The sequence below is a fragment of the Megascapheus bottae genome, chromosome 32 (genome assembly GCF_031878675.1).
Source record: "Megascapheus bottae isolate mThoBot1 chromosome 32, mThoBot2.hap1, whole genome shotgun sequence".
Taxonomy (NCBI): Eukaryota; Metazoa; Chordata; class Mammalia; order Rodentia; family Geomyidae; genus Megascapheus; species Megascapheus bottae.
The window spans coordinates 9,664,407-9,678,160 of NC_143540.1; the positions used below are offsets into that span (position 1 = coordinate 9,664,407).

The 13,754-nt window shown below is 56.5% G+C and overlaps 1 protein-coding gene and 1 long non-coding RNA gene across 2 annotated transcripts; both read right to left on the minus strand.

The window, feature by feature from the left end:
• Positions 1-949: 949 nt before the first annotated feature.
• On the minus strand, positions 950-1,630 carry Ccr9 (C-C motif chemokine receptor 9). Its single transcript, XM_090323195.1, has one exon. It carries the CDS (start codon positions 1,628-1,630, stop codon positions 950-952), a length of 681 nt encoding a protein of 226 aa, XP_090179321.1.
• A 225-nt stretch (positions 1,631-1,855) lies between these two features.
• On the minus strand, positions 1,856-5,177 carry LOC150043284 (uncharacterized). Its single transcript, XR_016533487.1, has 3 exons — positions 5,079-5,177; positions 2,425-2,463; positions 1,856-2,023 (listed from the first exon to the last, which is right to left on the minus strand). It is a non-coding gene; the product is annotated as an uncharacterized LOC150043284 (long non-coding RNA).
• Positions 5,178-13,754: the final 8,577 nt, after the last annotated feature.

The window sequence follows — 13,754 nt, forward strand, 5'->3', positions numbered from 1 at the left end:
GATGCAGACCTGTGATCCTGGCTACTTAGAGGGCTGCGGGCGTGGCGGGGGTGACAGGGTGGCACCATTGGGCGGAGAGCGTCATCAGAGAGTGAGTTTGAGGGCCAGGGGAGGGGGTGCGTGTCGAGGTTGAGATCTGAGGATGTGACAAAGTCTGAACCTTTCTTCCGCTGGTCCTGGGACTTGCGCTCGGGGCGTGGGCTCAGCCTCGTGGCTCAGCCCCGAAGCTCTTGGCCTGCCATTGAGCCGCAGCTCCACTTCGGGATTTGGGGCTTGTGTTTCGGGCAGTTCGTTGGAAACACCAATCTCAGCCCGGGCTGGCGTCAGCCCTTGATTCTCAGCGTCCTGAGCGGCTGGGGTGAAGCCGGAGGGAGGCTGAGGTAGCAGAGCACCGGCCTTGAGCAAAAACAGCTGGTGGGCACGAGGTTCTGAGTACCACCAGCGCGCGCACGCGCGTGGACACACATGCACACGCGTGGACACACATGCACGCGCGTGGACACACATGCACACGCGTGGACACACATGCACGCGCGTGGACACATGCACACACGTGGACACACATGTACACGCGTGGACACGTGCACACACGTGGACACACATGCTCACGCGTGGACACACACGTGGACACGTGCACACGCGTGGACACACATGCACGCGCGTGGACACACACGTGGACACATGCTCACGCGTGGACACACATGCACACACGTGCACACACGTGGACACACATGCTCACGCGTGGACACACATGCACGCGCGTGGACACATGCACGCGCGTGGACACACATGCACGCGCGTGGACACGCGCACACACGAGCTGCCCGTGTGGAGGACGGGAGGCCGCAGCGGGAGCGCGCGGCATGCGCAGCTGGGCCGCCCCGGCGCAGGGTGGCGCTGCCCGGCGGGTCCGCGTCCCCCGCGCTCCCCCTCCGCCCCTCCTCCGCCCTCAGGCCGAGCGGGGCCCCGACGTGGTCTCCAGCAGCGCCGACGACAGCCTGGCGGCCCGCGGCGGCGCGCGGCGCAGCGTGGCGGCCAGGTCGCGGCGGAAGCGCTGGCCCACGAAGGCGTAGAGCGCGGGGTGCAGGCAGCTGTGCAGGAAGGCGGCGGCCTGCGCGGCCTGCAGGCCCACGTCGAGCGCGGCCGCGGCGGCGCAGCTGGACACGAGCCCGGCGTGCGCGTCCGCCGCCTGCACCAGCAGCGCCGCGTGGAAGGGCAGCTGCGACAGCACGAAGGCGGCCAGCGCGGCGGCCGTCACGCGCAGGGCCCGGCGGCGGCGCGGCGCGCGCTTGGCCCGGCGCAGCGCCCGGATGGTGAGGGCGGAGCAGGCGGCCACCACGGCCACGGGCAGCGCGAAGCCCAGCGCCGCGCGCAGCCCCAGCAGCGCCGCCTTGAGGCGCGCGCCCCCGCGGCCCCGCGCGGCGGCCGGGAAGACGGCGGTGCAGGCGGCGCGGCCCGGCGGGCCCCGCGCGCGGCTCAGCAGCGCCTCCGGCAGGCCGCCCAGCAGCGCCGCCGCCGCCCAGGCCGCCGCGCACGCCCGCCGCGCGCGCCGCCGCCGCCGCCGCGCGTCCCCGAGCGCGCGCGCCCCGCGCGCCACCGCCGCGCAGCGCTCGGCGCTGACGCCGGCCATCAGCAGCGCGCAGGCGCAGAAGTGGGCGGCCGCGGCGGCGCGCGCCGCCCGGCACGCCGCGCTCCCGAAGGCCCAGTGGCCCGCGGCCGCCGCCGCCGCCCACAGGGGCAGCGCCGCCAGCAGCAGCAGGTCGGCCGCCGCCAGGCTCAGCAGGAAGGCGTCCGCCGCGCTCCGCCCGCGCGCGCGCGCCGCGCACCGCACCAGCAGCACCAGGCCGTTGCCCGCGGTGCCCACGAGGAACACGAGCCAGTACACGGGCGGCAGGAAGTGGCGGGCCGCCCGCCGCAGCCACTGCTTGTCGCAGAACACGTCCGTCAGGTTCAGGTCCGGGTAGTCGTCGGCGGAGGACGTGGGGTCGTAGGCGTAGTCCCCGGGCAGGTGGGGGAGGAGGTCCTGGGGGAGGAGGAGGGGCGGGTGAGGCCCGGGCCCCGCCCCGTCCCGGGCCCCGCCCCGTCCCGGGCCCCGCCCCGTCCCGGGCCCCGCCCCGTCCCGGGCCCCGCCCCGGGCCCCGCCCCGTCCCGGGCCCCGCCCCGTCCCGGGCCCCGCCCCGTCCCGGGCCCCGCCCCGTCCCGGGCCCCGCCCCGTCCCGGGCCCCGCCCCGTCCCGGGCCCCGCCCCGTCCCGGGCCCCGCCCCGTCCCGGGCCCCGCCCCGTCCCGGGCCCCGCGCCCCGCCCCGGGCCCCGCCCCGTCCCGGGCCCCGCCCCCGCCCCGGGCCCCGCCCCCCACACCCCCACCCCTCTCCCCGTGGTGAGCTCTTCCCGGGACCCCCGCAGGGAGGGCAGGCGGACACTCACCGGGAATTCTGTGGGTGTCATGGGGGGTCGGGTGCACGCCTGGGGGGGCCGGGGAGAAAAGACGCAACCACACCCTGACCACTGGGCCACGCACGGCAGCCCGGGGCGTGCGGGGGGAGCGTGGCCTAGCGGTTAAAGCGCCTGCCCGGCATGCAGCGAGACCCGGGTTCGAGTCCTCGGCACCACAAAGACAGAAAAAAGCCGGGAGTGGTGCTGAGGCTTAGGTGGTAGAGCTCCAGCCTTGAGAAAGTCCAAGGACAGTGCTCAGGTCCTGAGCTCAAGCCCAGGACTGGTCCCCCCCCCCCAAAAAAAAAAAAGCCCTGGTGACTGGTGCCTCGCCACTTAGAAGGCTGAGACCTGAGGATCTAAGGATCAAAGCCAGCTGAGGCTCCAGTGACAGATACCGGGCTAAAGGACAGTGCCCAGGCACCGAGTTCATGACCCGGGACTGGTATCTGTGGGCACACAAAATACAAAATTTAAAAATAAAAACACTGGAAAGAACCGACAGATTCAGCTACATCCCGTAAACCACATGTAGCCAATAAAGAGGAAGAGAGGCCCCAAGCTGATAGAAAAGAGGTACCAAAAGCACTAGATTAAAATGCAAGGGTATAAAAGATTATGTTGTGTGACCATTAAAAAAAAAATACATTAAACTCTTTACCTGACTTACGTAACTAACCCATCTGTATGGCTATGTTCACCTTTATAATAATTCCTAAAAATGTATTTTAAAAGGGCTGGGAATGTGGCTTAGTGGTAGAGAACTTGCCTAGCGTACAGAAAGCCCTGGGTTCAACCCTTCACTACCACAGAAACAGAAAAAGCTGGAAATGGCACTGGGGCTCAGATGGTAGAGCACTATCCTGGAGCGAAAAGGCTCAAGGACGGTACCCAGGTCCTGAGTTCAAGCCCCAGGAGTGACAGTGGCTCACACCTGTAAGCCTAACTACTCATGAGGATGAGATCTGCCCGGGCACTAAAGAACATGAAACTTGTATTTCCAATTGATCACTAGAAAACGGCAAGTGGCGCTGTGGCTCCAGGGGTAGGGTGGTAGCTTTGAGCTGAAGAGCTCAGGGACAGCGCCCAGGCCCAGAGTTCAAGCCCCATGACCCACCAAAAAAAAAAAAGTGTGTGAAAGTCTAAGAGCTGTCATAAAAACATGTAAGAAAGAAAGAGGAGAGAGGGGAGAGGTTCAAAGCCAGCTTGGGCAGGAAAGACGGTGAAACTCGGAAGCTCCAATGAACCCCACCCCAAAGCCAGAAACAGGCTATGGCAGTCTTGAGTGGAAAAGCTCAGGGCTGGAGATGGAGCCCAGGCCCTGAGTTCAAGCCCCCTTCTGCACGCGTGCACGCCCGGCTTTCCTCCCGGCCACTGAAAGATCACAGTGTGGTTCCTGTCTAGTTTTCCAGTCCGTCAGACTACATTTCATACACATGATATTTAAAAATTTTTTAAAGGGTGGAGAAGTGGAATAACACTATTGGACAAGAAATTACTCATTGCCTTATGTTACTGTAGCCCTCAGAACATCATCTTTACAATAAAATTTTCTTAAAATTGAAAAAAAATGGTTAAAAAGGATACTTTTAGTCTGTTTTATCCCCCCAGCAGCCAAATCTCAGAGCCGGCCTGCTTTTCTTCCTGTCCCCAAAAAGGGGGTGGGGGAGGGGACACCCACATATGGCAAAAGCTACTCAACTGTCTCCCAACTGTCTCCTGGGAGTGAGCTGGCTTTGACTCAGCCCCCACCCACTTCAGGGGTGACAAAGGCCACATGGGGCTGCGGGAATCACAAGTGGCGGTCACGGCTCTGGCACTGGGAAGTGTCCAGGAGGGCTTCATTGAAGAAGGGACGTGCAAAGGGCCTGGGGAGGCTGCTCCAGGGTAGACAAAGGTATGAGACGCAGAAGTGGGTGTGGGGGAGGGAGGGGGGCTGTACAGGTGAACACAGCTGCTCAGGAAAGCTGGGGGGTGGGGGGGAACACTGCCATTCTCTCCATAATGAAAACAACTGACATGAAATTTTAAAAAGATCAGAGACGTGCTGTGTACAACAAGTCCAGGCTAGCGTGGGGGTGAGGGGTGGGGTATGGAGCTCTTTACTGGATCCCTCACTAACTGGCTACAGGGAGGTGGAATTTGCCTCTTGCACTTTGTATAGCCCTGTGTCTCTGTGACACCGCCAGGATGGTAGGGGGGAGATGGGGGGGGCTGTCCGTCTGGCTAGTCAGTGTCCAGCACTTGCTTTCCTGGACGACCCCAGGGGCCCCCAAAGCAGGCCTGGGAGAAGGAGCCAGGCAAGAGGCTTCATACTGGGTAGAGAAAAAGAAAAAGGGCTCTGAAATTCCAGGCCCTCCACAGCCAGCCAGTTCACTTGGGGGCAGGGGGGTGGCAAAAGCAGAAGGGGACGGGTTTCCCCTGCATGGAGGCTGGGTGTGTGGACACGCGTACACACGCGCACACACACACACATCTAACCCACCCGGGCTCTCCCTTCAAACCTGAGCGCCAGGTTTCTCGAGTGTTTTCCTCTCTCCCTCTGCTTCTGAGCCCCTTCCCACGAGGGCCGCCTCCACACCCTGGCCCTCGCTCCCGCCCTGGCCCCTCTGCTCCCCTCCTTGGAGATCCACAAATCACTCACCCACCTGGAACCAGCGGGGGCCAGAAAGTGTCCTCACCAGGGCCTCAGCCAGGCAACAGTCACCTTGGCTACCTTGGAACTTTCTAGGGAAAAAAAAGTGCCCAGCACCTGGGAGGGGGGGGTTAGGCGCTATGGTGGCAGCTGGAGCAGGGATCAGGGTGCAGATGACAGCGGGAGCCCCCCCCCGCCCCACCCCTTGGGGGCAGAGGGCCGCTGGACTCACCAGAGGAAGGGGAGCTGCGCAGTCTAGAGTTAGAACGTAGGCCTCTGAGTGCAAGAGCCATCTGGTGCACACACCAGAAAGGAAGCCAAGCCCCCCCTCCCCGCCAGGGGGTGGTCACTGGAGAGGGGGAAGCGGGTAGCTGTCTGAGAAGCGTCAGGGCTCTGGGAAGGGGGGGCCAGGAAATCGGGGTCTGCAGAGACAGGGATGCCCAGGTTCCTGGGAGATGCCGCCCCTCTGTGAAATCATCAGAACCCACCATGGAAGGCCAGGTGCCGGCGGCTCCCGCCTGTCACCCCAGCTACTGAGGAGGCCGAGACTGGGGGGAGCCCTGTTCAAAGCCACCCCAGGAAAGAAAGTCAGTCCAGACCCTCATCTCTAATTAAAACACTAAAGCGGAGCTGGGGCCCAAGCAGAGGAGAAGAAAAAAAAAAAAAATAAGCCAAATGAGAGTGAGGCCCCCAAGTTCAAGCCCAGGTACACACATGTACACAAATGCACCCTTTGTGGCTTCTGTCCGGTCCTGCAGCTATCAGCCTCACGACCATTACAACTCAAGAGTGGCCTGTGCAGAGGGGCCGTGCAGTGGGCACTGGGCGCCAGGGGCCAGGAGGACCTTGAACTTGGGTGTGTGGTGGCAGGAGGGATGTCTGCATGCTCTGCAGAACACTGACAGTGCCGTTCTTTTTTCTTTTTGTGCAGGTCCTGGCAAGGCCTGGACACTGTACTTGGAGATTTTTGCTCTACCAATCGAGCCACAGTTTGTTTTTTTGTTTTTCTGGTGTTTAATTAGAGATGAAGAGTCTCTCAGTCTTTCCTACCTCGGCTGGCTGGTCTCAGACCCTCAGACCTCTACCTCCTGAGTAGCTAGGGTTACAGGCAGAGCTACAGTTTATTTTTGTTTGTTTGTTTTGCCGGTCCTGGGGCTTGAACTCAGGGCCTGAGCTCTGTCTCTGAGCCTTTCTGTCTGTGCAGGCTGGCTTTGAGCTGAGATTCTCAGATATCAGCCTCCTGAGTAGCTAAGAAGATAAGCATGAGCACCTGCCTAATAAAAAATAAAATAAATAAACTTTTAAGATATTCATTCTGGGGGGCCAGGAGTTTGGCCTAGTGGTAGAGTGCTTGCCTAGCATGCATGAAGACCCTGGTTCGATTCCTTGGTACCACAAACATAGAAAAAAGCCAGAAGTGGTGCTGAGGCTCAAGTGGTAGAGCTCTAGCCTTGAGAAAGTCCAAGGTCAGTGCTCAGGCCCTGAGCTCAAGCCCAGGACTGGCAAAAAAAAAAAAAAAAAAATATATATATATATATATATATTCATTCTGGGTGTGGAGGAGGAGCAGAACTACTTTTAAGGGAGACTAATTTCATTTTTGTCACTTTGGCTGGCTACTCATCACCACAGAATCCAGTATGGAACTGTGCCAGATTTATTTCTAAATGAGAAAAACCCGACTAGCAGTCCACATAAAAAGAGGCTCAGGGGTAGGGCGGTAGCCTTGAGCTGAAGAGTTCAGGGACAACACCCAGGCCCAGAGTCCAAGCCCCATGAATAGAGAAAAGAAAAAATCCCTGGTCCTTGGCTGGCCACCAGTGGCCCCCATCTATAATCCTAGCTACTCAAGAGGCTGAGATTTGAGGATAGGGGTTTGAAGCCAGCCTGGGCAAGAAAAGTCCAGGAGACTCTTATCTCCAATAAAACTAGTCAAAAGAAGCCAAAAGTGGAGCTGTGGCTCAAGCACCAGCCTTGAGAGAGGAAAAAAAAGAAAAGTTAAACTACATTTGTAATCTAGCTCTCCTTCCTCAGTTTTCAGGGGAAACCATACTGACTTTCTACCTTCCATGGACTCAGACCTTAGCCTGGGCTGCAAACCAAAGTATTTTAAGGTGGTTGGAGCTCCTTTAGAAGGGTTGTTTTGGGGGTTTTTTTTTGGCCAGTCCTAGGCTTAAACTCAGGGCCTGAGCACTGTCCTTGGGTTTTCTCAAGGCTAGAGCTCTACCATTTCTGGCTTTTTCTATATATGTGGTACTGAGGAATTGAACCCGGATCTTCGTGCATGCTAGGTGAGCACTCTACCGCTAGGCCAAAACTCCAGGCCCCTGGAGACAGGGTTCTGACCAGCAGAGACACAAACATGTCTAGGACTTAGCTTCTAAAAGAATATCATTTGCAAGGACGCTTCTTTCCCCACTAATCCTTGAGGATGGGGTTGGGTGAACTTGACCGTGGTTATCGATCCTAGCACCACATTCTAGGAGGCTTCTCAACAGCTCCTGGGTAAACCAGTGAGGAGTAGAAACAAGAGCCGTATGAAAGTCTACACACATCCTGAGAGTAACCAACAAAGCAGGAATGTTTCACATCGACTGTATATACGCCTGTCCATGTATCACTATGTAAGGATTGATGTGTGGATGCGTAGACCTCATGTGTGCGATGGAGAAATTTATATTTGAGCCAGGCATAGCGCCTCACACCTGTAGTCCTGGTCATGTGGAAATGAGATAGGCGGATCACAGTCCAAAATCTGAGACTCTGAAAAAGAAAAGCTGGGATGAGGCTCAAGTGGTACAGCATTTGCCTGGCAAGGATCACCAACACAGTCCAGTTGGTTTAAACGTAAAGCTGCTAGCCAGGCTGGCTAGCAGCTGTGCTGATGGCTGGAACAGGGGTTTAGCGACTCCTTGGTGACACAAAAGCTAGGGCAGGTGGCCTGGAGCTGAGCTGCTCTTCAGCCTCAAGAGCTCCTGAGAGCTGGGATGCTAGGAGGCGCTGCCACAGAGGGTCTGGAGGCTCCAGGAAGACAGGTGAGTGGCTTCACCAAGGACAGGACGTGAGAGGTGGCGTGTCAGCAGGCTGGATGTGGGCGAGGTGTCAAAGTGAACGCGCCTAGAGGTGTTGCAGGGAAAGGGACTGAGTGTTTAGCTGTGTGGACACTTCCGGCTGCTGGAGTGAGGGGCTGAGGAGGGAAATTCCTGTGGCCCTGAGGGTTTGCGCGTACAGTGCGTGGCTCGGGAGATCACCCGTGGGCCCGTGGTATCTGCCAGGTTTGTGCTGAGACGGCGTGTCGCCGCAGACAAGCCGGCAAGACGCGTGAGTCAGCCGCTGGTGGCTCGAGCCTGCAATCTGAGATGCTCAGGGGGCTGCGATCGGAGGATCGCAGTTTAACTGCCGAAAAACCCAAAGTGGAACTGTGGTTCAAATGGCAGAGCACCGGCCTTGAGCTGAAGGACAGCGCCCAGGCCCCGAGTTCAAGCCCCGAGTCCCAACACTCTCAATGATGCTTTTTCTTGTAAGAAATGTAAGTAAGAACGGACTCTACCCTGCCTCCATCTTGCCCTGTCTCTCCACGGTGCAGCAGAACCCTAGCTCAGCCCCAACCTCGTGGTACCTCTTATATTTGATTTTTTTTTCCTCCCCCCAAAGCTGAAACAGTTCAATGGCTCAGGTTTTTCTCAAAACTCAGAATGTTTCCACATCATCAAAATAGCCTGTGTCAGAATGTCCTCAGTTTCAAAATGGCCACATCAAAGCAACTACACACACAAAAAATTGAGCCTCTTTATGGAAGGGCCGAAGTACAGTTTCTTGGAGGGGGAGGGGGAACAGAAGCTTTCTTCTCCGCTCTTTCCTCCTTTCCGGTGATAATGCATGAACCCGGGGTCTGGGTATTTGTCCCTTTAGGGTTTTTGTTGTTGCTGTTCGCTGATCTCCAATTGATCAGTAAAAAGCTGGAGGTGGAGGTGTGGCTCGAGTGGCAGAGTGGCAGCCTTGACCACATAAGCTTTACACAAACACACACTGATCATTCTCCATCACAGCCTCATTTTATCCGGACCCTGAACCTCCACTTAGATTGAGAGAGACACCTTCCTCAAAGATATCCCAACCCACTCCAACCTCAACTGACTTTCAAAGCTCTCTGGGCAGCCATGGTTCCTCATTCCCATGTGCAGCTTGGCTGTCAGAGCCTCTCTCTGTGGGCCAGTGCGGGGGCTCCTGTCTGTAGCCCCAGCGTCCGGCCCGGGGAGGCTGAGGGAGGTCTGAGGACAGTAATGGCACCTGGAAATCTGCTAGGCCTGGGGCTGTGTGGTGCCTGGGGCCTAGTGACTCAGTCTTCTGGGCTGGTCCACGCCCTGTTCTACTGCAGGGTGGGCTGAGTTGAAAATCTCACCTGAGCTCACAAAATAGCATCTCCTGAGTGGCAGTTTCGACTGACACACTCGACACTCACACTTTCACAAAGGATCGAAACAGAACCGATTCCAAGGCTGCTTTCTGAAAGGGGCAGAAGCCTCTCGCCGGCCAATCTGCGTGTGCGTGTCTGTTGCTGAGATGAGACCGTGCGCGTGCTGGGCCAGGGGTGGACCCTTAGCTATTGCTTTTTCTTTTTTAATGGTCGATTGGGGGGCCGCAGTGGCTCCTGCCTGGAATCCTAACTCAGGGGGCTGAGATCCGAGGATCTCAGTTTAAAGCCTGTGAGAGTCTGAATCTCCAATTAACCACCAAAAAGCCTGAAGGAGAGGCGCGGGTCAGGTGGGTAGAGCATCTGCCTTGAGGAAAAAAAAAAAAGAGCTCAGAGACACCGCCTGGACCCCCAAACCAAGTTCCAGGCCCAGAACCTGCATAACTATTAAACAAATACTACGTTCACACAAGTCCAGCTGTTTCATCGGATCACAACCCATCTGTGAGCTCTGTCGGGGTTGCAACCCGCACACGCCAGGCCCGTCTCCACAGCTCTCGTCTTCTCTGGCCTCTCTGCACCCTGTAAAAGTTCTCCCCTCCCCCTGCCACAATCTTCTGAAGCCCCCAGCCATCAGCTGCACCCCGGAAGATGCAGTGCAGAGATAAAAGGAGCTGCGGTGGAGGGTGCTGTGAGCCTCGGCTCCATGTCACCCAGGCCGCATCTGGGCTGCCACTATCAGCGTGTGGGCTGAGCCCCTCACACCCAGCCTGGGGCGAGGGCTCAGAGGGGCGATGGGCCAGCAAGCCAAGCCTTTGTACAGCAGACCGGCAGCCAGTCTCGTCTCCCCACTGCCTTCTTGGTCCTCGGCGGGGAGTGAGCCCACCCCGTGCCTCTCCATCTTTCATCTTTGCCGCCGCTGTGTTTGGGGGGCTTCACTCCCTCCATCTGCTAAAGGTGTGTGTGGGTGTTAAAAGTTACGCAACGGAAAGAAAACCCATGTACAGGTGTGTGCACACACGCACACACCATCACTGCTTTTGTTTTCCCTGCATTTCTGTACAGTAGATGCTTTTTCATGACCTTCTGCTATAATGAAAAACAAAACTCTAGTCCTGTATATTACTGCTGGCTTCTTGCAAACTACTGGGGCGGGGGACTAGGGGGGAGAGAGGCAGCAGGGCACCAGTGGCTCACGCCTGTCATCCCAGCTACTCAGGAGGCTGAGCTCTGAGGATCGCGGTTCAAAGCCAGCCCAGGCACTGAAGTCAGAGAGACTTTCAAACCAGAAGTGGTGTTGTGGCGCAAGTGGTAGAGCACTAGCCTTGAGCTTGAAGAGCTCAGGGACAGCGTCCAGGCCCGGAATTCCAAGCCCCATGACCGACAAAAATAAAAATAAAAAAACAAAAAAAGCAGCTCTGCTCCCACAGACCAGAATGCCTAAAATACTAATCATGTGAGGGTAGGAAGAGGCAGATCCCAGAATGCTGGTTCCATCGTGACAGTGAAAAAGGAATACCCTAGATACATCTCCATCAAGAGAAGTGAGCCAGAGCCCCTGGGACAGACCCGGAAAGAGCCTGAGGCTCAGGGCCCACTGGCTTTAACAGATAAGGGAGGACAGGTCTGGGTGATTTCCTTTCCAGGTAGCTAGGAGAGACCTAGCCAGTCCAGGCAAACAAATCCAAGAGACTCCTCTCTCCAATTAACAGGGTGGGTGGGGGTGGGGGATGGGGGTGGGGGGGAGCCTTGAGTGCATGAAAGTATTGTACCACTTGAGAGTTCAAACCCCAGTCCAAGCACAAAAGAAAATAAAATGGTCCTACCTACAAGCTAACATGGAAAGATGTTTCTGAGTGAATGGAGCCAACTCACAGATGATACAAATGACACAATGCCATCTCGGATAGAAACGACACATTAAAAGGCTATGTCAGTGCGTCCAGGAACAGCCGTACGTGTTTGTAACTGGAGACCAAAGACTTGTGGCTCAAATGGCCACACTGCCGACCTCCAGGAAGAGGGGAGGGGAGGGGCCGGTGGGCACCAGGAGGAGTTTAACTTGGTATGACGTCATCGATTATTATTGGATTATGTGCGAGTGTACTCAATATTAAATTACACAAGTGCGTGTGTGTGCGAGTGTGTGTGTGTTCTATGCCTGTATCCAGGCAGGGGTGTACACATGTAATAACAGGAACCATTTTAGGTTGAATATAACATCACAGGCGATACCACACTGGACACTTCCAGCTCTCCTGGAATGCTGAGTCGTTTCTCTTGAATGTTAAGTCGAGTTGGGCCAAATAAATGTACGCTGACTTCTTTTTTGAAAAATGTGATGAAACCATCACTGATCAAACTCCTTCCTCATCTGATGGCAAAGACAGGTTCTCTTCTCTGTGTTCATACTCACACACACACTCATCATAACTCATCCTGGCTAAGGCCATTTCCACACTGTGCCACACGCTGCGCTCTCAGGATGTCTAAACCACATCCAAGCGGGCCTTGGCCTCCAGATTTCCGTGCCATCTCAGAACTGCCGAACACCGTGAGACACCTGACTCCCTGGCAGTGCCTAGCTCCGGGACTCAGCCCGGCACACCCCCGCCCCGCCCCCACCCGAGGCCTCAGGTGGCTTCCAGAGCTGACACTGGGGCTGGCACTGAGGACAGGGCAGGAGACCCGGAAGGCTGCCTGATCGGAGAGAGGCCACCTGAGAAGGGTTTTCAGGACAACTTTCGAATGGATATGCCTCATTTAACCACCAAAGGCGAACGGCGACTGCTTCGAGGCTGTCATGAGAATTGAACAACTGTTGCTGACATCGTTTTCCCCTCTGTCTATCCTTCCCTTCTCTTGCCTCCCTGCTTCACCACTGACTTGTTCTGCCTGCCTGCCCAGCCCTCTTACTTTTTTTTTTTTTTGCCAGTCCAGGGGCTTGAACTCGGGGCCTGAGCACTGTCCTTGGGCTTTCTCCAGGCTAGAGCTCTACCAGTTGAGTCACAGCACCGCTTCTGGCTTTTTCTATGTATGTGGTACTGAGGAATCGAACCTGGGTCTTTATGCATGCTAGGCAGGCACTCTACCACTAGGCCACACTCCCCCCCCCCCCCGCCCCCACCCGCTCTCTTCCTAACCATGCAAACATCCTCTAACTCCTGGGTCAGCAGCATGTGAAGGGTCCCCTGCCTCTTCTCATGTCTGTCTCTGGGCTATCCTGTGATTTGCTGGATGACATGAGAGGAGGGGTGTGTGTGTGGGGGGAATGGGAGTGCCTTTCACACATTCATTTTTGTGCCGGTACTGGGGCTTGAACTCAGGACCTTGCACTCTTGCTTGGCTTCTTTACTCAAAGTTGCTGTTGTACCACTTGAGCCATAGCTCCGATTCTGGCTTTATGCTGCTTAACTGGAGCTAAGAGTCTCACACATTTGTCTGCTAGGGCAGACAACCTGGATCTTCAGCTCTCAGCCTCCGAATAGCCAGGATCCGAGACGTGAGCCCGGCACCTCGCTTGAGAACTGGGTGAAGGATGAGTCCAGGATTTTGTTAAACCTCAAAAGTGCCCTTAAGCTGGAAACAGGCTTAAGTGAAGCTGTATTTGGAAATATTCGGAGTCAATGTATGTAGTTACACATTCATTTTCCTCTTTGGTGACCTTAGTACATGACAGCTCACCCACTCTGTGTGTGCATGCATGCATGCGTGTGTGTGTGTGTGTGTGTGTGTGTGTGTGTGTATGTGTGTGTGTTAGCCCATCAATCATTTCTGCGGAGTGCTGAGAATCAGGAAACAGAACTTAGCTAAAAATTCCCCCTGACACTGTCTAACCCAATAGCTCTGTTAAAGAGTCTCTGCTGTGGAAGCTTGTCAGAACTTTGTAGGGAGCGGGGATGAGTTATGGCTTTTGCTGGTGCTCAAAGCTAATTCAATCAAGTGTCACTTGTGTTGCCCATAGCAGGGCGGGGGGTAGGGAGGGGCTGCGGGGGAGGAGTTCACAGGAGAGGAAGTTGCTTGGCCCCCTTCCCCCTCTCCTCATCCCAGAGCCACAGCCAGGGGGTCATCCTCGGCAAAGATGTATTTTCCAAAGCAATGCTAGGACACAGCCACAACACAAGCATCACATCTCATTCCATTCCACTCCACCTCAAAGACCCTTCATACAAGGCTGATGAGATGCAGGCCCCAATGGAGGGACTTTAGAGAAGGGTTTTTTGTTGTTTTTTGTTTTTGCCAGTCCTGGGCTTGAACTCAGGGCCTGAGCACTGT